The sequence below is a fragment of the Macaca fascicularis genome, chromosome 13, assembly GCF_037993035.2.
Source record: "Macaca fascicularis isolate 582-1 chromosome 13, T2T-MFA8v1.1".
Lineage (NCBI taxonomy): Eukaryota > Metazoa > Chordata > Mammalia > Primates > Cercopithecidae > Macaca > Macaca fascicularis.
This window is the reverse complement of record NC_088387.1, coordinates 84,893,758-84,916,191: the sequence shown is the minus strand read 5'-3', so window position 1 is coordinate 84,916,191 and position 22,434 is coordinate 84,893,758. Positions and strand designations below refer to the sequence as shown.

The following is a 22,434-nucleotide window of genomic DNA, read 5'->3' as shown; positions in this document are numbered from 1 at the left end:
GGGGTTACTTCCAAGATGAGAATGGGAAATGCTGAATTTATACCACAATGTTCAAACCAGAAATTTCCCTCTAGGTTTTTGATAACATCTTCCAACTACATAGGTACCTACGAGAACACCACACCTTTTCTCCCACTAGTCTACTACCCTCTTCAGGCAATATAGCAAAAGAAACATTTTACATTACCATATAATCTAGAGAACAACAGGAACCTCCCTTCCCCAATATTTTTCCTGCTTTGCAACATCCTCCCTAGATGTGGCCAGGTTGACAGTTTATGTAGGCATGGCTCTTTTTCTGTATATTAACTGTATATAGACATATATAATGTACACATTACTTTAAAAAGTTAAAGGGAGTCATTCCAAACTTTCTTTTCAATCTAACAATGTGTTGTAATTTCCCACATAAAACATTTATTCATTAAATATTAAATAAGACTTTGACATGTACCCAGTACTATGTAGGTATTCTGGATTCATTATTAAATAAAAATTAACAAAGATCCCTCTTCTCATGGAGCTTATAAACTGTAGCAAGGTTAGACAGACAATGGGAAATAAAATAGTAAATTACCTAGTATGAAGGTGATAAGTGCCAGAAGAAAAACAGTTAAGGTAGGGGAGTAAGGTGGGAGGGTGGGTTTAATGCTGAATAGAATGTGGAGGCTTCATTGAGGAAATGGTATTTGGGCAAAATCCTGAAGGAGACAAGGGAGTATGTCATGCAGATATTTGAGGGAGAAAGCATTCCAGGCAGAGGAAACAGCTAATGCAAAGCCTCTTGAGACAGAAGCATGTCTGGCATATTTGAGAAATAGCAAGAAAGTCAACATGGCTATTTTTGGGGGGAAAAAAGACTCAATTTGTTGTGTATATTGTCTGTAGTGGAATCTTTTTCAAGTGATTTTGATTCAGTTTCATAAAGAATAATCACAGGTATCTAAAAGTGGGATGTGCTCATTTCTATTAAACAGAATTACAAAGCCTGTCACCAAGAGCTCAAAAGAGGTTGGATGCTCCTGGATAAACTGTAAGGTCACTTCTAAATCAATGATCCTGTGATTTTTCCTCCTTGCTACTGGAAAGGCCAAAGCTGTAGTCTTTTTTTTTTTTTTTTTTGAGACGGAGTCTCGCTTTGTCGCCCAGGCTGGAGTGCAGTGGCCGGATCTCAGCTCACTGCAAGCTCCGCCTCCCGGGTTTACGCCATTCTCCTGCCTCAGCCTCCCGAGTAGCTGGGACTACAGGCGCCCACCACCTCGCCCGGCTAGTTTTTTGTATTTTTAGTAGAGATGGGGTTTCACCATATTAGCCAGGATGGTCTCGATCTCCTGACCTCGTGATCCGCCCGTCTCGGCCTCCCAAAGTGCTGGGATTACAGGCTTGAGCCACCGCGCCCGGCCCCAAAGCTGTAGTCTTAATAATAATATGCTCAATCTTTACCCCATCTTTTCTCTAAATATGTGGGCATGGGAAAGAAAAGCTATGGATGCCTCTAGGGATGCAGGTAAAAGTATCAGCACCAGGATGAACTACAGGAGTACAGACAGCCTTTCAGGTTTGTGCGATGAAGAACTACAGATAAGAATGACATGGGGCAAAGATGGAAAAGGAAAGATGATACAGTTGGATGGGGAAGAGGAGAGCCAAAAGGTGGTGTGAGTGCATGTAACAATGTAGTAGGTTACTTCCAACCAATGTGAAAAAGATTAGCTGTGATGCTCACATAACTAAATCTTTTGAAACTAATTTCAGTAAATGAGGTATGATTTTTTCAAGTTTCCTTTTAAGAAGTGTATTTCCTACATGAATTCAGATTGTACTAATAGAATATTCTAGAATATCAATATTCTATATGAATATTCATATACAGTTAGCTAAAGTTCACCTTTATACTACATACACACACACACACACACACACTGGGTCAGTCCAATGATGTAAAGTTGAAAGTACAGGTGGTTTGCAGACAGACTTAGATTCAAACTCTGAACCTGCCTTCCTGCTGGGTGATGTTGAGAAAAAGTACTTAAGTATAAATGCCGACACAAGGAAAGCCAAATATAAAAGTATAAATATCTTACATAAACAATTTGAAGAGAATCTACAACAAAGATAATCTTGTATTGAAGTTAGTATGAAAATAGCATAGAGACATCCTCCAATCTATTCCCAGTTTGGGCAATATTGATGGAAATAACCAAAATGATACAAATAATGAAGTTTTTCACACTGTGCATTACCTGGTTATTCCTAAATTTAGTTGTTATGATCCATAGCTGATAACAGAGGAAAAAAACTTCAGTGCTTATTCAGAGCTATTTATGATCAAGAAGAAATCATTCCATAGGAATATATCCTTAACTTTTATTGTTTTGCATACTAGTTGGACAATGAGGGTTCCAAAATTAGATACGTAAAAAATACCTGACAACATATTCATACTCTTCATATTCAACAGAGTATGAATGCTATTAATATTCTATTTAAAGGTAGCTTTATAGGAGGAGACAGCCTTGATGTGACCACAGGTACCTACTTGACCACCAGCTTTTTGATTATCATGCCTCTGAAAAAGTGAGGCAAATGTTACTACTAGCAACAAGTAACATAATAAATGTAAAATGAATCACATAAGTTTCTGGGGTTTTTTTTGTTTTTTTTTTTTTTTTTTTTTTTTGAGACGGAGTCTCGCTCTGTCGCCCAGGCTGGAGTGCAGTGGCGCGATCTCGGCTCACTGCAAGCTCCGCCTCCTGGGTTTACGCCATTCTCCTGCCTCAGCCTCCTGAGTAGCTGGGACTACAGGCGCCCGCCACCGCGCCCGGCTAATTTTTTGTATTTTTAGTAGAGACGGGGTTTCACCGTGGTCTCGATCTCCTGACCTTGTGATCCGCCCGCCTCGGCCTCCCAAAGTGCTGGGATTACAGGCGTGAGCCACCGCGCCCGGCCTGAATCACTTAAGTTTCTTACCTTCTTCAAGGAAACTTAAGTTCAGAAGGAGGTTGTGTCTTCTTGAATTTCACCCAAAGCAAATGGGGCTCTGACAGCATTAACCATGTTTGTTTTTTTTTTTTTTTGAGACAGAGTTTCCCTCTTGTTGCCCAGGCTGGAGTGCAACGGCGGGATCTCAGCTCACTGCAACCTTCGCCTCCCAGGTACAAGTGATTCTCCTGTCTCAGCCTCCCACGTAGCTCGGATTACAGGCATGTGCCACCACACCCGGCTTTTTTTTTTTTTTTGAGATGGAGTTTCGCTGTTGTTGCCTAGGCTGGAGTGCAATGGCACAATCTCGGCTTACTGCAATCTCCGCCTCCCAGGTTCAAGCGATTCTCCTGCCTCAGCCTCCTGAATAGCTGGGTTTATGGGCATGCACCACCGTGCCCGGCCTAAGTTTTTGTATTTAGTAGAGATGGGGGTCTCCCCATGTTAGGCTGGTCTCGAACTCCTGACCTCAGGTGATCCACCAGCCTTGGCTTCCCAAAGTGCTGGGATTACAGGCGTGCGCCACCTCACCTGGCCAGCATGAACTATTATACGACCATGATTTCTTTAATAATATGCAAAAGCTATATAACTAAGACATTTGTGTATTATAAATTATTTATATGATATTTGGAAAATGATCCAAGGATCAAGCTAAACTTTATTCTTCTAGATGACCCCCCAAGGGGTAAAAATGCTAGATGAAAAACACATAGGAATTTATGGAATTGAAATCATTGCCAATTTATCTTTAAAATATGCCCCAATCGACTAAGCCATTACAAAAGTAAATAGAGTTTTAAATTAATGAAATAAATGCTGTTAAAAGGTACATAATTTTAAAGCACTCTTTATTTGCAAAGTAACTGCTATGACAATCAAGCATGTCACCTGTGAAAACTGAATGGGTATAACAGTAACCTCCTAACAACATGTGGTGAAGTATCCTAAGTATTTTGAGCTCCTGGAATGAATTAAGAATGAAATTTTACTTTTTTAAAAAAGATTTTACTCACAAAAATGTGTTCTAAAACTACTACCATAAAGCAAGATATTGGCAGTCCCTATAATGCCTATATTACCATAATCTAATTTTGCCTTCTTAAAAAAACAAGAGAAGCAGTTAAATCAGATTCTTACCAGCCTCTTTAATAAACCACTTTTTTACTTTATTTTATTTTTTACCTGTAAAATAGCCACTTCATTACGGAGTTGACTTTCTTGTTTTGTGGGGAATCTCATCTTATCAATTACTTTAATAGCCACATCCCTCCCAGTCTTTCTATGTTTTCCTATTAAGAAAAAAAGAATACGAAAGAATGAAGCAAACTGACAGCTTTATTAGGGAGTTGTCCACAGATTGAAATTTATATGTATTTACTCTTGAATTTTCTTTTTGGCTCATTTTTGTTCTTTCTCCACACTCCTTCACTCACCTTTAATTTAGGAAAAAATTGTTTTCCCCTCCATACATAACATTTGCCCCTAATAAAGTCAGCTGCATTATCTAAACAGGAAAAAATTTGAATGAACTTGTTGCTGGAAAGTAATCTACCTTGTTAAATAAATGATAGTTAATTACCCTGACCTAGTCCTTCAGAGACACTGTCAAGATGGAAATACTGTATGAATGAATCAATTTTATTCTAGATTCAGTGAAGTCAGCACAGAGTGATTTAACCATGTACCCACAAACTCTGGGTGTCTCTATATTCTAGAATCTAGATATAAAAAATTTGTATTTGTCTCTATGTTCTAGAATCTAGATATTTAAAAAAGATAGAAGACTATTATAATAAACAGTCATTCCCTCATTTATTAATTCATATTAACTAGTTATACCTATTATATACGAGGTATGCCTTTAGATGCTACAGATTAAGCAGTGAAAATGACAGGTATATTTTTGGTATTTGTTCTTCGAATGTGTATGTGACTTGCTCTTCCCTACATAGCTATTTATTTTAGATTAACTCATTTGTCTCAATGGCACAATTGTAAGTCTACTTGAAAAGACTGAACAAATGTGTGCAATTTTGGTAAGAAGCCAAAGGTACCTCAGACAGTTCTCTGTTCCTTTAATGACGGGAAGTCCTCCAGAGATGTAACTACTCTTAAAACTGACAAATCTGAAGTTGCAAACCATAGATACTGTATATGCATGCAGAGTCAACACATTTTCTGGGCAACTGTTTTATGTCACAACACTAGGTGCTAGGAATACAAAGAAAATCCAGACATCTCACAGCCAACCCTACAATAAAGTTCAGTGGGAAGACAATAATATAAACCCAAAGGGTAATAGATATTGTGATAGAAGTATGTATGTTAGGTAGCAGGAGTACTAAAGGGGAACAATGTTTTTATTTGATGGAGAGATAGGCATGGTGACAAGAAATTTCCACAGAGGAAACCCTTTAGTTGAGCCCTGAAGTATGAAAAAAATGTTCACTAGACAGACAAAGGGGTGGAGAAGGAGCAGAGAGGCAAAGGGTATGGAGGCATGTAAATAGGACTGAAAGACAGAAAGCAAAGAGGAAGTTGCAATTAGAACTGAGGCTAGAGAAGCAGGGAGATTCACAGCAGCCCTGAAATCTTCTGCTAAGGAAACTGGCTATGAATCTGTAGATGACTGTGAACCACTTAAGGGTTCTATGTGAGGTAATACTAGTATCAGATGTGAATTTTCTGAAAGATTCACTCCAAGAGTTGTATGAAAAGGTAATAATGGAGGCAGAACAGCCAACTAAGAAACTACTGTACCAAGTCTTAACAAGGGGTAACAAGGGTTTAACATTTCTTCTGTTTCTTAGTACCTTTACATATATTAAGTTTAATTAATATTTAAGCCTTATGAGCTACACAGGTCAGGTTTTATTAGCTCCATTAAACAGCTGAAGATGCTAATGCACAGTGAGGTTAAATGACTTCATCAATATCCTAAATCGCAGAGTTGGATTTCAGGTTCAGGTTTTCAGACTTGATAGAACAATCATGCCAACAGTAGACAAATGGTGCCATTTGTGTTGCAATACTAGTAGGAAATATACTTCAATGAATAAGCCCACTCAGCCCAACATAAACTTCAAACCATCTCCCTGTTGCCTCCGACAAACATCTGTATGTGTGAGCTACAAGAAGAGAAAAAATACTGTAAAATTTTCTGATTCTGTTACTTTTTAAAGTTTGCAATGAAATTACGGAATGAATACTCAAATTACAGTGAGAAGGATTTAGCTGAAAGATACAAGTCAGCCTTTGAAAAAAAGGCCACTGGACAAAACTATGAGATGACAAAACAGCTGGCAGATGTTTCACATTTTCCAGTTTTTAATGTGTACAATATGCAAATGGCTGTAGTTGCTTACCTCCATAAACGATGCCAAACTGGCCTGAACCAAGCACCTCATCTGCAAAGATCTGGTAAACAGTACTGATATCCTGGTAGGATAAAGTAAGCAGTTAGTATTATTTATTTCTATAATACAGTGTAAAAGATGTGTCAACATCTCTGACTTTCTTCATTCAAATACTTACATTTTTATGTCAGAAGCAACTAATTTCCATAAAGTGCAAATTATTTTATGAAAACATAGGCTTTCTATGTTCTATAAGAGGTTAAGCCCAAATTTTATGTGCAAGTATAATGTATTGTGTAAGACTTTCAGGAAAAAAATGTTTTGAATTTTAAAAATCTTATATTTAGGCCTGGCGTGTTGGCTCACGCCTATAATCCCAGCACTGTAGGAGGCTGAGGCAGGCGGATCACCTGAGGTTGTGAGTTCGAGACCAGCCTGACCAACAAGGAGAAACCCCGTCTCTACTAAAAACACAAGATTAGCCAGGTGAGGTGGTGCATGCCTGTAATCCTAGCTACTTGGGAGGCTGAGGCAGGAGAATCGCGGGAACCCAGGAGGCGGAGGTTGAGGTGAGCCAAGATCATGACATTGCACTCCAGCCTAGGCAACAGGAGTGAGACTCCATCTCAAGAAGAAAAAAAATCTTGTATTTATTAAGTAGTGATCTCTATAAGTAAATTTACCTAAAAAAATTAGAAATGAAATTTTACCTATTTTACCTTTAAAGAGATTTGCTCTCTTTGGTTTTTGAAAGAAAAACTCAAAAGTTCATATTACTGGGATTAGCCTGACTTTGAGACTGAATAAAAGAATACGTATGAGAGAAAGTCTGTAACTCAAATCCATTCCTCTATCTTTCCTCACTGCTCTTTGCTCCTCCCTTTTTTTTTCTTTTTTGTAGTATTTGTTGCTGTGAGAACAGACAAAACTAATATACTAATTTGGGATGTTTAGTGTCAAAATTGCATTACAGGTGTGACTGATGAAAAAAAAAGTGGAACTTCACTCAGCAGACCCACACTTACAAAGACAAAGCCTCAGCCCTGCAACAAAAGCCAGTGAATATGCATCTATATGTGTTAAGTTGTAATTAAAATTTTAAGGTTTGTAAGAACCATTTTTATAAGCCTCCCAACTTTAATCAACTTTTTGTTTAACCAAATTTTGGTTCTAATCAGATTAGGAGGCATCCAATGTATATATAATAACTGCTAGGAAAGTGTGTGTGTATGTATGTGTATATACAATTGTTAAACAAAAGCCAATTCTGAATCCTTTTTCCCCTATGACATGGATGGATATATCCTCAGTTCCCATGGGATTATTCAAAATTTGAGCTCTCATGTTTTTTGATATTCCTCCATCTCTCCCCAAGAATATGGTGTCTATTCTACCTCCCAACAGGACAAGAGACTCAGATTATATCTCTGAAATTCTCTATCTCCAATAACATTACTAGAGTCCAATCTTCATTGCAATCTTAGAAATTTTAAACAACATTTATATGTTAAAGAACTGTAACAGCTGAGTGCCCCAAGTAGAAAAGAGAGATTTTAATCTGAGAAATTATATATAACAAACAATTGACTTCCTTTTCTAGCCTGTTTTCCCTCTAGTCCAGGGGTTAGCAAACTCCGGCTTGTAGGCAAAATTCGGCCTGCTGCTTCTTTTTGTATGGACCCTGATCTAAAAATGGTCTTTAAATGACTGGACAAATCAAAATAATATTCTGTGACATGTAAATATTAAATGAAATTCAATTTCAGGGTCCATAAATAAAGTTTTATTGGAACATAGTCATGCCCATTCACTTATGTATTGCCTATAGCTGCTTTCTTGCCACAACCGCATAGTTGCATAGTTGTGTATGGTCTACAACAGGGGTCCCCAAGCCCTAGGCCACAGACTGGTAACTCTTTGTGGCCTGTTAGGAACTGGGCTGCACAGCAGAAGGTGAGCAGCAGGCGAGCAAGCATTACTGCCCGAGCTCCGCCTCCTGCCATATCAGCAGAGGCATTAGATTCTCAGAGGAGCGCAAACCCTACAGTGAACTGTGCATGCGAGGGATCTCAATTGTGCATTCCTTATGAGAATCTGATGATCGACATGGTTCATTCCGAAACCAGCTCCCAACCCCGACCTCCATGGAAAAACTCTTCCACAAAACCAGTCCCTGGTGCCAAAAAGATTAGGGACTGCTGGTCTACAAAGCCTAAGATATTTACTAAAAAGTTTATGGAAAAAGTCGCTGATCTGTTGTAAAACCCTAAACATACCTATATACACCAGCCAAACTTAATTTATTCATCATTCCTTAAGAGTCCATTTCCTGCTTCCCTGTTTGTTCATCCTGGTGTTCCCTGTACTTGCATGAAAGGTTGTTCCCCAACCCTCATCCCTTCAGCACTTCCGTCAGTAATCCATTCCATCCTTTCAGGTATAGCTCAAATTGCACTTCCTTTAGGAAGCTTCCCCTGCTGACCCCACAAGAAGTAATGTTTGCCTTCTCTTTGAACCGGTCTTATCATTTTGTAATATTCTATTGTAACTTTTTCTAGTGAAAAAGTTAGCTTTATTTTTAATTTTAAAAATCTGCCTTAGTTTCTTCTATAAAGCAGAACTCCTTAGGGAAGTTATCAACCGTAAAGTCTAGCCTAGTGCTTTGGGCGATGAACCAATTTCTCTAATAAAGATTTTCACCTTTTATTTTCCTTATTTTAATCACCCAGTTTACACGTTAGCTGTAACGATTACTTACCACATTCTCCTGAATCTGACAATTAGATACAGAGATACTTGTAGACAAATCTTCTGTAAAATATAAAAAAGATAGTTGAGAAAAGGACAAAATTTAGTATATGAAAATAATATTAATTTTTTTTTTTTTTTTTTTGAGACGAAGTCTCGCTATGCCGCCCAGGCTGGGGTGCAGTGGCCGGATCTCAGCTCACTGCAAGCTCCGCCTCCCGGGTTTATGCCATTCTCCTGCCTCAGCCTCCCGAGTAGCTGGGACTACAGGCGCCCGCCACCTCGCCCGGCTAGTTTTTTGTATTTTTTAGTAGAGACGGGGTTTCACCGTGTTAGCCAGGATGGTCTTGATCTCCTGACCTCATGATCCACCTGTCTCGGCCTCCCAAAGTGCTGGGATTACAGGCTTGAGCCACCGCGCCCGGCCTAATAATATTAATCTTTACTGACATGTGAATGCTCATGGTATATCAAACTTTAAAAAGTTTAACACACAGTTAATACAATTATGTACATTAAAAAAACCTACACATACAACCCATCAATAGGAAACTAGATGATACATCCATACAAAAGAATACTATCTCAACATTTAATCGATGATGTAGGGCTATAAATACTGAATCAGAAAGTCAGAAAGCTAGTCATGATTATTACTGAGTTACAAAGGGAAGTTGCACTGTAATCCCAGTGCATTAGGAGGCTGAGGCAGGAGAATCACTTGAGCCCAGGAGTTTGAGACCACCTGGGCTACATGATACCCTATCTCTACAAAAAATTTTAAAAATTAGCCAGGCACAGTGGTGTGCACCTGTAGTCCTAGCTACTCAGGAAGCTGAGACAGGAGGATCCTTTGAGCCCTGGAGTTTGCGGTTGCACTGCCCTCTCACCTGGGCAACATAGCAAGACCCTGTCTCTTGGTGGGGATGGGGGAAAGCGGAGTCCAGGGAATTGCAGGGTAGCAGTGCTTAAATTAAAAACAAAAGTCTATGATTACTTCTGGTGAGTGGAAGAGGTGGGATTGGGGAACAAAGAGTTTTTATACACTTCTAAATTGCTTGCATTTTTATAATTTTATAATGTTGCGTTTTTTTGGTACTTTAATACATTTATTACCTGAAATAAATCACTTCATTTATCTTTTAAAAAGTGTGTAAGTGCCTGTATTATTTTCTGAGGAAACAGTCCTAGTTTTAATTAGAATGACATAGACTTCTGTCTAAAAACCTCCAAAACTTAAGAACCACTGTGAAACACCCATCTACCTACACCCATTCCAACCCAAAATCAGTACTGAACACCAAACATGTACACAGTCATGATCCTCATCACATGTGTCTCAACTAAATAATGTTATCCCTCCATCACTCCCATTCAGCTCTGCCTACTGTATTCCTACCTGAGGTTCAAATCAGGTTCTTCTATGAAGTCTTGTTTACTCTTCCTATCTGCATCTGAGTTTTTTAAGTAATGTATTCCTCACTTTTGCACTGTACTGCTTTATGCTACCATCTAATACCTTTATATATCCCATCTCTCCCTAAAGAGTTTTTATGATTTCTGTATTTATTTTGTATTTTAGTTCAGGGCCTATCACAACAGTTGTACAAAATAATACAGCTAAACTAAAATAAACTACATTTGGAAAGTTGTTGATACGTATTTCAATTTGAGTATATTTCTCAAATGAATGAGTTATGTGTCCCCCCCGTAAGCAACACAATGTTAATGAGGGAGAAGTGGCATTATAGTGACCTTTCGATTGTTAACTGTTTACTTTTGAAACTTTATCCAATTTAGGTTTAATTACATAAATTTTGTTGGTGCAAAACATGTTTCAATGATTTTTAAATATTTCTGTATGCTTTAATACAGCATTTCTGACTTCACAGATATCATGAGTGTGATGTGAACCGTAATACTTTATTGCCTGTTTATATCCCACTATAAAGCAAAATATTAATACCAGTAGTAGGCATAATCCAATGAGACTTTACAGATGCCAAGCACTGTTCTGTCTCTTACAGGTTCTCTTTCATTTAATACTGACAACCCTATGAAGTACTTACTACTACAGTGAGGTAAAGTAACTTGCCTGATCATATAACAGATGGTATAGCCAGGATTTTCATGTAGGAAAACTGACTCTGGAGCCTAGCACTGGGCATTGTATGTACATATATATATACTATAACCAATACAATTTTATAAAAGAATTAACTGGCCGGGTGTGGTGGCTCACGCCTGTAATCCCAGCACTTTGGGAGGCCAAGGTGGGTGGATCACGAGGTCAGGAGATCGAGACCATCCTGGCTAACACGGTGAAACCCCGTCTCTACTAAAAATACAAAAAAGAGCCGGGCGTGGTGGCAGGCGCCTGTAGTCCCAGCTACTCGGGAGGCTGAGGCAGGAGAATGGCATGAACCCGAGAGGCAGAGCCTGCAGTTAGCCGAGATGGCGCCACTGCACTCCAGCCTGGGCGAGAGTGAGAGTCCGTCTCAAAAAAAAAAGGAATTAACTAATGGTATTGGTTACTAAAGACAAAGCTTAGGATGAACATTAAAAGGAACAAAGGAACACAACCATACCCACAAAATGCTTAAGAACTAAAGAGGAGAAAAAGCCATCAAGAGGTTTATTGCTTACTGTGATCTTTCCCTTGCCCTGGAGAAGTGCAAACACTTGCTTGAGGAGTAACAGGCATGAGGGCTTGGCGAATTGCTTTTTCCCAGCTTTGTGCTACATCAAGTCCAACTCCAGTGGCAGCAAGAACAGGATTATGAGAGCTGTCCCCATTGTTCTCACCAACGAAGTATACCATAGTATCAGTAATGATTTCAAAACAGTGTGGATTGCTGCCTTGTGAAATGTTTGTGAAATCTCGTGGTGAAGATATGCGGAGAATTTCTGAAAGTGGAATTTCCTGAAGTAAAAAATTAAGCATTGAAAAATAAGAATACATCTTTGTTTTTACTTTTAAATACACTAAAGAACCAGAGATAGGCATTTCAATGAATGCCATTCAGACAGACACAAGTATGCAACATGTAACACACAGTCGAGTCTTATGACATAGCCTGTCTTGAATGAGCTGCAATGTCCAGCAATGCCAGAGGCAGAGCATGGACTATGATAACTAAGCCAGTAGCAGATCATTAGGATGCAAGGAAGGAGAAGATTTAGGAGAGTAACCTGCCACTATTTCCAACACTTCTAACTTCCAACCGTCATTAATTCAACTTCACAACTACTTATCTAGTGGCTGTAGTCTACAAGATATAGAAGTAAGAAAGAAGCAGCAGAAAGTAAGCAAGCAGCAGAAATAATGGCAGAAAAAGCAGAATCTTGGTCAGTTGTTTAAGCCACTCCATTCTGGTTCTGTCCACCAGGGTAAACTGTAGCAATCATTATGTTTTTAGTCCACTTCCTAAGGCAAAAAAACTTATTTAAAAAACAAACAAAAAAACACCTGCTCAAAGCAAGCCATTAGTTCCCATTCTCTCTTACTGACCTAACTGCTTGGTTATAATCTTGCTTGCTGTCAGTTCATGATGTGGCAAAACGTGGAGTAAGCCAAGCAAGGAAGACTGTAAAAAGGAGATTAAGAGCCAACACAAGCAATTGGGAACTGGAACCCAAGGTAAGGGTGGAAGGTGGGAGAAATACTAAATACCTCACTGACCTCTTCTGGACAGGCAATGATGATGGGACTTTCTAAGCAGTCTAATCTAAATCATAGTATCCAGAAGGAAAGCAGCAGCAACCTGACAGGCAAGCCAGAAATAAATAAATACACAACAACAACAAACAGTCTGGTAGGAGAGCTGCTGTGGGGGAGTGAAATTTGGTATGGGAAATAGTTGCTTCAACAAGGAACCTAACAGTGACTTCTATAAATCATACTAGCTAGAGTCATTATATATATTCAAATATAACAGTTAATGAATATTATCTGAAAAAAAACACACTATTTTAACGCTTATATTTTTTAAAATGTAAAATCCTTACCTTATAATACTTTGAACCAGATTCATTCTGAAATAATGTTAGACATTTGCTGTCAAGTCTCCAATAATGCCTCTTTCTCTATAAAATAAAGATTGGAAAACTGTGAGGTTCAAAAATGATTCCTCCCAAGTGCTTGTACCTAACTTTTCCCTTCATTTACATTCATAAATTTGTATTTTTGAATAAGATTAATGAGGTTCAAAATCCTCAAGATATAAAAAGGATGTATGGTGAAAAGCAGCACTCCCACCATCACTCATCCCCACTCCTCACCCTTACTCCAGGCAAAACATGTTATCAGGTTTCTGGGAATCCTTTTAGAGAATTTTATATATGCACACATGAATACATATATATTACACACATACACACACATAAAAATATGTAATTTACCTATAGGCTATATTTCTAGAAGTTGATTTGCTGGGTCAACAGACATGTGCACATGTAATTTTGCCTGATAGTGTTATATTATTTTACACAAGATTTGACCCAATTTATAGTCTCTTCAGCAACATATGAGAGTCCCTAGTTACTCACACCCTCACTAATGCAGTATGTTAACTTTTTGATCTTTGCTATACTGAAAAATAAAAACTGATATTTCAGTGAAAGGTTAAAGTGATATTTCTTTTATTATAAATGAAATCAAGTTCTTTTGTGTAAAAGTCATTTGTATTTCCTGTGAAACTCTCTATTCATATTCTTTGTTCATTTTCCTATTGTGTTGTGGTCTTTTTCTTATCAATTTGTAGCATTCTTCACATCTTATGGAATTAACCCTTGTTTAGAATGAGCTGAAAATACTTTTTCCAGTTTCTCATTTGTCTTTGCTTTTGGATTTTGCCACATATAATTTTTTAATGAGATTGAATTTATCTTTTATTCTTTATTATTGAATTTGTAAAATAATTCTCCCAAAGTTTCTTCTGTTAAATTTCTTTACATTCAAATCTCTGATACATTTAGATTTATTATGTATAAAGTATGATATATATATATATAACTTTATCTTTTTCAAAATGATACATGGTTGTCCCAACACCATTTACTGAATTAACTATCTTTCCCCATTAATTTGATGTAATAGCACCTTTGATATACCATTAAATTTGCAAATGTAGGCACACCACTTCAAGTTACATTCGCAAGGATATGAACTATAAATAAAACACACACTGCAGTCTATACTGTTGTCATCACACAAAACTTTACACCAGCTAAATGTATTGGGTACTTCATTTTATTCTTAAAAGGTTTATTAGAAAGCTTGTTTCAATAATCTACTCAGCAAACTTTAAAAGTAAAATACTAGCTACTAACATTTATTGGGTGCTTCCTGTATGCCAGACACTGTTCCAAGATCTTCTCATATATTAACTGATTTGGATTTATTAGGTGGTTACATTATGCCAGTTTTACACAAGGAAATGAAAGCATAAAGAAACTAAGTAACTTTCCCAAGTTCATACAGTTTTATAGTAAGTTACAGAGACTTAGGCAGTCTAGCTCCAAAGTCCACGTTCTTAGCTATTATACTACGCTGATTCTTCAAATCTATTGTCTACTAGAATGTCGTCATTCCTTGTCTTTGCTGGATCTAAAAAACAACTTGCATATTTACACCAAGTTAAAGTCTACATAAAACCAAACATGCTTCCTTCCTATCTCTGTTAATAAGTTGATTTTTTAGATGAAGTCTTAGTTCCTTCTATCTCTATTTTGTGACTCCATTGTGTTTCGAGTTAATTATTTTTTATTGTGGAACAATCCAGATCCTTTTTGAATACTGACTGCTTGTCAATTTTTTTTTTTGAATATTGACTGTTTGTAAAGACAATACATTAAATATTCTGCCTGTTAAAAATTCCTTACAAATTTAACTATAATTCCAGTGCATCTTTTACAAATTGCGGCAGTGTATATAATGTCTTAATATACATCTCATCATCATTTTGATTTAAAAAATGCACAAAATGAAACTCATAACAAAGTCTTACTAAGATATTAAACGTTTTTGATTACTGACCAGGTTATCCCTGCTGGTGTAATGGACCATCCACCCTTCCTTCACCATTGTGCTGCTCTTCCTCTTTGTGTGCTTGATGGACTGTACAACCCTCATTAGCGGAATATTATTGCTTGTTGATGGACTAAAAAATATTTAAAATTTATAAGTTTGTGTAGATTTTTAAAAAGTCATAAATACTGTAGGAACATGAAGCCTTCTGAAAGATAATTAAGCTAAAAATTTTCAAAATATCTTAGTAAAATAAACAATGGCTTAAGAAAAATTAATCCTGTTATGATGATACATAATTGATTCTATTTTAAACTAATATTTTAAATCCTATTTACTTGTCATGAATGTTTTCTGGAGGATCACAAAAAAAATAAAAAAAAATAAAACAACAATGAGCAGAGCAGAAAGCACCCTCCCAAACTGAAATATTTGGAGCCCAGGAGAGGATCTCATTTGGGCTTGCTGTTGAAGAGTTTTCCTGCCGTAGGCAGCATGATGGACTAACAAATCCATAACAAGGCAAAATGCAAATATATAACTCGAATTCACATGGCTCAAATGTCAAATCCAGTTAATCATGTTGTTAGCAAAATGTACCTCTACTAGAAGTTAAAGGAAAATGATTTACAGATACTAATTAAGAAAATGTAATGAGTCAAATCAGGCAGCACTGAAACATGACTGAATAAAATTTGGGATGTATGTACAAAATACACTGTTTTGAAATGTGGGCCTCAAACAGTTAAATACTTTCTCTTTTAAACTATGAAGTATTCATGATTAAGAAAGTAGCTAGGTTCACTGGGCACCGTGGCTCACACCTGTAATCCCACCACTTTGGGAAACCAAGGCGGACAGATCACAAGGTCAAGAGATCGAGACCATCCTGGCCAACATGGTGAAATCCCATCTCTGCTAAAAATACAAAAATTAGCCGGGCGTGGTGATGCGCGCCTGTAGTCCCAGCTACTTGGAAGGCTGAGGCAGGAGAATTGCTTGAACCCTGGAGGCAGAGGTTGCTGTGATCGGAGATCGCGCCACTGCACTCTAGCCTGGTGACAGGGCGAGACTCCGTCTCAGAAAAAAAAAACAAAAAAAACAAAAAACCCCAACTAGCTAGGTTCTGGAATAGTCTCCAAAATGGGTAAACAAAATTTTCGTTAATAATGCTAATGATACTAATAACTGTTCTTTAATGACAAGCCAAACTGAATAAATGACAACTCAGCCATCTGAGATTGTAATAAATGACTCATTTTAAGTAACTCTTTGTTTCCAATGAAAAACAAAACCTGCCAAAATGGGGACATTTTGCTACAAGGTAGTATATCCTTTAGGCTACAAAAACTGAATTTCTATGAGCATAGTGGCATATTTAGAATGGTTTTACAGTCTAACAGTATTTTTACAAAATGCTAATAGTCAGATTAACTGTGGCAATATGAAAACTGCCCTCAACTTCATCACCATTATCTTTGTGCAACATTTTCATGAGTATATTCTTTATTGCCGTTTCTGCTACCACTTAAAGCTGCCTGTGTGAAAAACAGGTTGCTTTAACTGAAAGTTCAATACTGACACCTTGCAGTGACTGTTCTACAACTAGGTTTTATATCTAGAACATACATAAAGCATTTTTCTTTAAAACAAAACAAAACAAAACAGAAAAACAAAAACAAGGATTCTCATACCTCCCCATCTTGAGTGGATAGCAAGGCTGATATAATTTATTTCAGAAATATTACATTGCATGTAAAAGAATTAGCCACAATTTATTTAGATTTTAAGTTACTTTTAAGGTCCCACTTAAAGAGACATGGCTTTTTCTTAATGAGATCCTGAACTGACCTTGCATCTGGAAGTAGCTTGTAATATGTATATACGTTACCTGATTGTTTTAACGGCTTCTTCATCTCTTTCTACATCGAGATCAGATGGATCCAAGAAGAACATCTTATCTTCTGGGGGAGATGACTCTTCTGTGTCATCCAAGCCCCGACTACTATCACTATTTATGTCATTATTGTCAATGTCCATTGGTATATCTGTATCTGTTCCCAGACTGGAAGGTTCTGGTAAAATTTTAAATGAATTTCAGATTTTTGTATTAATAGAGGAAGTCTATTAAATGTGAAAAAAGTCTTGAGTCTTAAAATGTAAGAAAATATCTTCATGAGTTAAGTAAAGTATTTCTCTCTTTTTTTTTTTTTTGAGATAGAGTTTCACTCTTGTCGCCCAGGCTGGAGTGCAATGGTGTGATCTCGGTTCACTGCAACCTCCACCTTCCGGGTTCAAGCTATTCTCCAGCCTTAGCCTCCCGAGTATAGCTGGGATTACAGGCACCCACCACCATGCCCAGCTAATTTTTGTATCTTTAGTAGAGATGGGGTTTTGCCATGTTGGCCAGGCTGGTCTCGAACTCCTGACCTCAGGGGATCCACCCACTTCGGCCTTCCAAAGTGCTAGGATTACAGGCATGAGCCACTGCGCCCAGCCCAAGATAAAGTATTTCTTAAAGAAGATACAAAATACACAAACCATAAGACACAAAGTTAATTAATTTGATTACATTAGAATTTTAAATTTCCACATGACAAAAGATACTATAAACAAAGATAAGCCACCACCATTATGGTCAACTGATTTTTGACAAGAGTGTCAAGAAAATTCAATGGGCAAGAAATAGTCTTTTAAGTAAACGGTGCTAGGATAACTGTATATCTACATGCAAAAGAATGAAGATGTAAATCATATATAAAAATTAACTCAAAGTGGACCACATAAAATGTAAGAGCTGAAACTATAAAACTCATAGGAGAAAGCATGAGAGTAGATCTTTGTGACCTTGGTTAGGCAAAGCTTTCTTAATACACCAAAACGATAAGTGACAACATAAATAAATAAATAAATTGGATTTCATGAAAATACAAAACTTCTGTGCTACAAACAATACCTTACAAAGTGAAAGGAAAGCCCATAGAATGGGAGAAAATATATGCAAATCATATACCAGATAAGGGACTAGTATCCAGGGTATTTAAAAATTCTTACAATTCAATGAAAAATAAACAGATAAATAACTTAAATGGGCAAAGGATCTGAATAGGTGTGTTTTTAAAATAATATATAAAAATGGCAAATGAACACATGAAGATGCTCAATATTATTAGCCATCATGGAAGCGTAAATGAAAACTACAATGAGATACCACTTCGCACTACCTAGGATGGTTGTAATCACAAATATAATAAGTGGTGGTAGGGATGTAGAGAAATCAGAATCCTCATACACTGCTAATGTAAAATGGTACATTTCTTTGATTACTAGTGAGTTTGAGCATCTCACTAGTAATCAAATGCACATTAAGATAAAACTGTATTTCATATCCATTTGTTAAAAGGTAGAAAAGCACGAAAACACAAATAAATGAAGTATAAATGTTTTAAAGTCTTTAGTCATAGACAAACTATACTAATTCAGATTAACCGAAAGAGAAAACCAATCATGCTCTGTCAAGGTGTTATCAGTGCTATGGTCTGAATGTTTGTTCCCCTTAAAAATCTTAACTGCCAAGGCAAGGGTATTAGTTGGTGGTGGGTCTTTGGAAGGTGGAGTCTTTGGGATGGGTACCCTTATAAAATATGCCCACAGGGGCTCCTTCTCCCATTCCACCATGTGAGAATGCAACTACAAGGTGCCATCGACCAGGAAATGGGACCCCCCTCACCAGACACAGAATCTGCCAGTGCCCTGGACTTCCTAGTCTCCAGAACTATGAAAAATAAACTTCTGTTGTTTATATGCTACACAGCCTATGGTATTTTGTTATAGTAGCGCAAATAGACTAAGACAACCAACAACCATAGAAAACATGCCACAAGAGAAAATGTTAATTAAACTCTGCCAAAGAGAATTTTCATTCCTTTTATGCTTTTCCTTTTACAGAACTACTTACATGAAATTTTTACCAGTCATGTAAATTGTTAAAGGAAAATTATGCTGAAAGGTTAGAGTCCTTACCGCTTCCTTCCAAAAAAAGGTACCTGCCTTGCTTAGTATTATCTTGAAAAGGAAAAAAAAAAGGCCCAAAGGGAAAATGGATAATGATTATTTGACAAAGAAAGGGACAGTGAGGCAGTATACTGTGTTCTAATCACTAGGGACTAAGGAACCAGACCAGGTGGGTCTGGTTAACTTCCAGCTCTGCCACCTATTGCCTATATTTCTGGGGCAAGTTACTTCATGTATTTGTGCCTCAGTTTATTCATCTCTTAGTACCTACCTCAAAGGGTTGTTCTTAGGTTGAAATGTCAATATATTTAAAGAGTTTAGAACAGTGTCTGGTATAGCAAGCAGTTAGTACATATTAGAACTATGAAAGAATAGAGACAAGAGCAGGGTTTTAAAACAAGTTCTTTTATGTCTAAAAATGAAAGACGATATGAAGTACCACTGGCTTTGTTAGACTACAAAGTAACAGGTGGCCAGAGGAAAGACGGGAAGGCATGATTACTAACAAATGTATACTGTCAGTGGTCTCTGTATTTTGCTTGATTATTCAATCAGAAGAAAATCTTTAAGAAACAAATTAGGAAAACAGAACCTTATCCAAAGATAATACACCAAAGAATCATGGCCTTTTCTGATCTTTCACAGAAATTAAGAAAAAGAATTTTACCTCCATTGAAAGTAACCTCTCCAAGGCAGTCTCTTGGTACTTTTGATGCACAGCGTTTATGGCAGTTGAATTTGCAATCTAAAATGAAAATATTCAGCGTATTAATTTATGTAAAAGTCAAGCAGTATCAGATATGGTTAGACTTTCTTTAAATCACTCATGAACAGAATATTATTAGTAATGATAATATTAAAATAATAACCACCTACAAGTCACTTTAGCACCCTCTGCAACCCCCCATCATTTTCTTCATTTGTATAATAAGGCTAATACCATGTGTACAACACTGCTGAAATGTATTGGCAGCTCCATATTTCCTTCTCTTATCTCATATTCATCTTTCCACACCTCCCATGAGAGTTTCTAAAGCTGATTAAATTCCCATCCAACTTATGTCAGATACATACTTTCAATTCCTAAGTATCAGGACCTAATGTATATGCAGGAAAGAGACTGAGATCCAACAAACATTTATGAGGAACCAATAAGGACCTTCACATACAACCCTGTGAGGAAGGACTGAGTTTCTCCAGCACAAAGCCTCCCACTTGTACATAATGGTTCTCTTCAGCCTAAAACAAACCTCAGAGTTGATAGCATTGCAGATCAGTGTTAGGTACAATCTGTCCAAAATTACTGTATAACACAGTTGTTTTCAAACTGTGGTCCCAGATCAGCTTCATTAGGAAACTTGTTAGAAATGCAAATTCTTGCACCCTACCCCAGACCTACTACATCAACTCTTACGGGGTGGGAGGGTAGGGCTGAGCTCTGTAAGTTATACTAAAGTTGAGACCCACTGGTCTAACTATGTCTAATACCACCTTTGAAATGCATCTATGAGTAATAACTGGGTGAAAATAACTTTAATATCTGACTTAGAATGTTTTTGTAACCCTTGGGAGTCAAGAAAATCCTGGGTATCATGCCAACAGCACAGGCTAAAGATCATTATATGACATAAACCCCATGAAACGTATAATTTGTTAGATAACAACATTTACATTATTTAAAACACTATCCTTGTTAAGACAGGCCCTCAGGAAAATTCATGTGATATTACTTTACACTATCTCAAACAATAGATTTGTGTTTTATCTCATGAACTTTGCAAATTGTGAAAACAACAAGGTTTCCATTTTCCCTTTGAAAACTCAGGCCGGGCGCAATGGCTCACGCCTGTAATTCCAGCACTTTGGGAGGCTGAGGCAGGTGGATCACTTGAAGCCAGGAGTTTGACACCAGCCTGGTCAACATATCAAAACTCTGTGTCTACAAAAAAATACAAAAATAAGCTGGGTGTGGCAGCACCACTGCACTCCAGCCTGGGCGACAGAGCAAGACTCCATCTCAAAAAAAAAAAAAAATTCAGAGCCGAATTTGTGGGCTACCTGCAGCAAGTACGTAGGTTTGAATGACAGGAAGGCAGTTTTAGTTCTATGTCCTTACCCATGTTTTTATTAATTTGCTTATGCTCTTTTATATTTTACATATGCTTTTAAGCTACCTTGAAGTTTTTATACATCGAAGTAGAAAATAAAGACAAACAGATGAATGAATTCTTGGAATTGTGCATTTTCTCAAATGATCCAGTATAATGGTTTTATCTTAATGAAATCATTTTTCTTTCATAGACTGACAAATGAAAATACTTTTATGTTTTAAGTATCTTAATTCATACTATTAAAATAGGGAAATCACTGAATTATAATTATTTTATTAATAAATGAAGTAGCTTAACTATACTGAAATAAAACCTACCATTTTCTGAACCAATATAAGCATAGAAGATTCTTCGTCTAGAACCCTAAAACGTTGAATAACCCAGTAGCAGAATTAACGGGTTTATGTAAAAATTCATTCATATTTATTTTAGTTGCACTACAAAATACTGTACTTTTCTGCATATGGTTTAAGAATGTTTCTGTTCTGCTAAGCAGAACAGCAATATTAACTACCTTCATTAAGATTATTTGTTGGCTAGAATTTGTACATCTGTTACTAATGTTCTTCCCAAAACATTTTTCAGTGGCTGCTTGCCAATACATTTTTATGTTGATATTTTAAAGTATTAATTTATGTAGTAACTCATAGTCAAAGCAAGTCGTTGAAATAAAATTTCATCATGTTATAATGCCTAATAGTTATAAAATACCTGACAACAAATGTATAACCTATTCCCCATTTGATGTTCTCGTGTGCTGTCATACACTGTCAAGGAAAGCTTTATTTTCTTATATGCTTAAGCTTATATACAATTATCTTACTCTGTCTTGTAAGCAAGAATTTCTTGTTACAAAACCCTCAACCCTAATGTTTTATTTAGATCACTTGATAATTCAATTCCACAAATACTTCTACTATATAAAAAGTACAATACCAAGAACTGCTAATTACATGAAAAAAGTATACAAGATTATACTTGGACTACTTACATCCTATCCTGGCTCAGTCTAATAATCTAAGACATTTACATTCTATTTTAGTTTTCACTCTACTGTGAAAACATAGTTTCTACTGTACAGCATTGCTGAGAAGATATGAGATAAAAAGATAAAATCATCTTTAAAAAGCATAAAAGCATTATATAATTATAAGCAAATAATTATTCCAGTATGCTATTAAAAACCTTTTTT

The 22,434-nt window shown here is 36.8% G+C and overlaps 1 protein-coding gene across 9 annotated transcripts in view; it reads right to left on the bottom strand.

Moving 5' to 3' along the window:
- Nucleotides 1-22,434, bottom strand: part of PRKD3 (protein kinase D3) — a 78,002-nt gene that overhangs the window by 13,582 nt on the left and 41,986 nt on the right. For 6 of the 9 annotated variants that reach the window (XM_005576113.5, XM_015433777.3, XM_074011959.1 and 3 more), the window contains 8 exons: nt 19,799-19,876; nt 17,009-17,192; nt 15,127-15,250; nt 13,098-13,175; nt 11,736-12,012; nt 9,100-9,152; nt 6,351-6,423; nt 4,168-4,274 (listed from right to left, as the gene is read on the bottom strand). In XM_005576113.5, the coding sequence (XP_005576170.1) occupies nt 4,168-4,274; nt 6,351-6,423; nt 9,100-9,152; nt 11,736-12,012; nt 13,098-13,175; nt 15,127-15,250; nt 17,009-17,192; nt 19,799-19,876 (974 nt within the window). Of the gene's footprint in view, nt 1-4,167; nt 4,275-4,386; nt 6,114-6,350; nt 6,424-9,099; nt 9,153-11,735; nt 12,013-13,097; nt 13,176-15,126; nt 15,251-17,008; nt 17,193-19,798; nt 19,877-22,434 lie in introns of those variants that run through there. The other 3 variants (XR_012422495.1, XR_012422494.1, XM_074011961.1) reach the window with 2 other exon arrangements.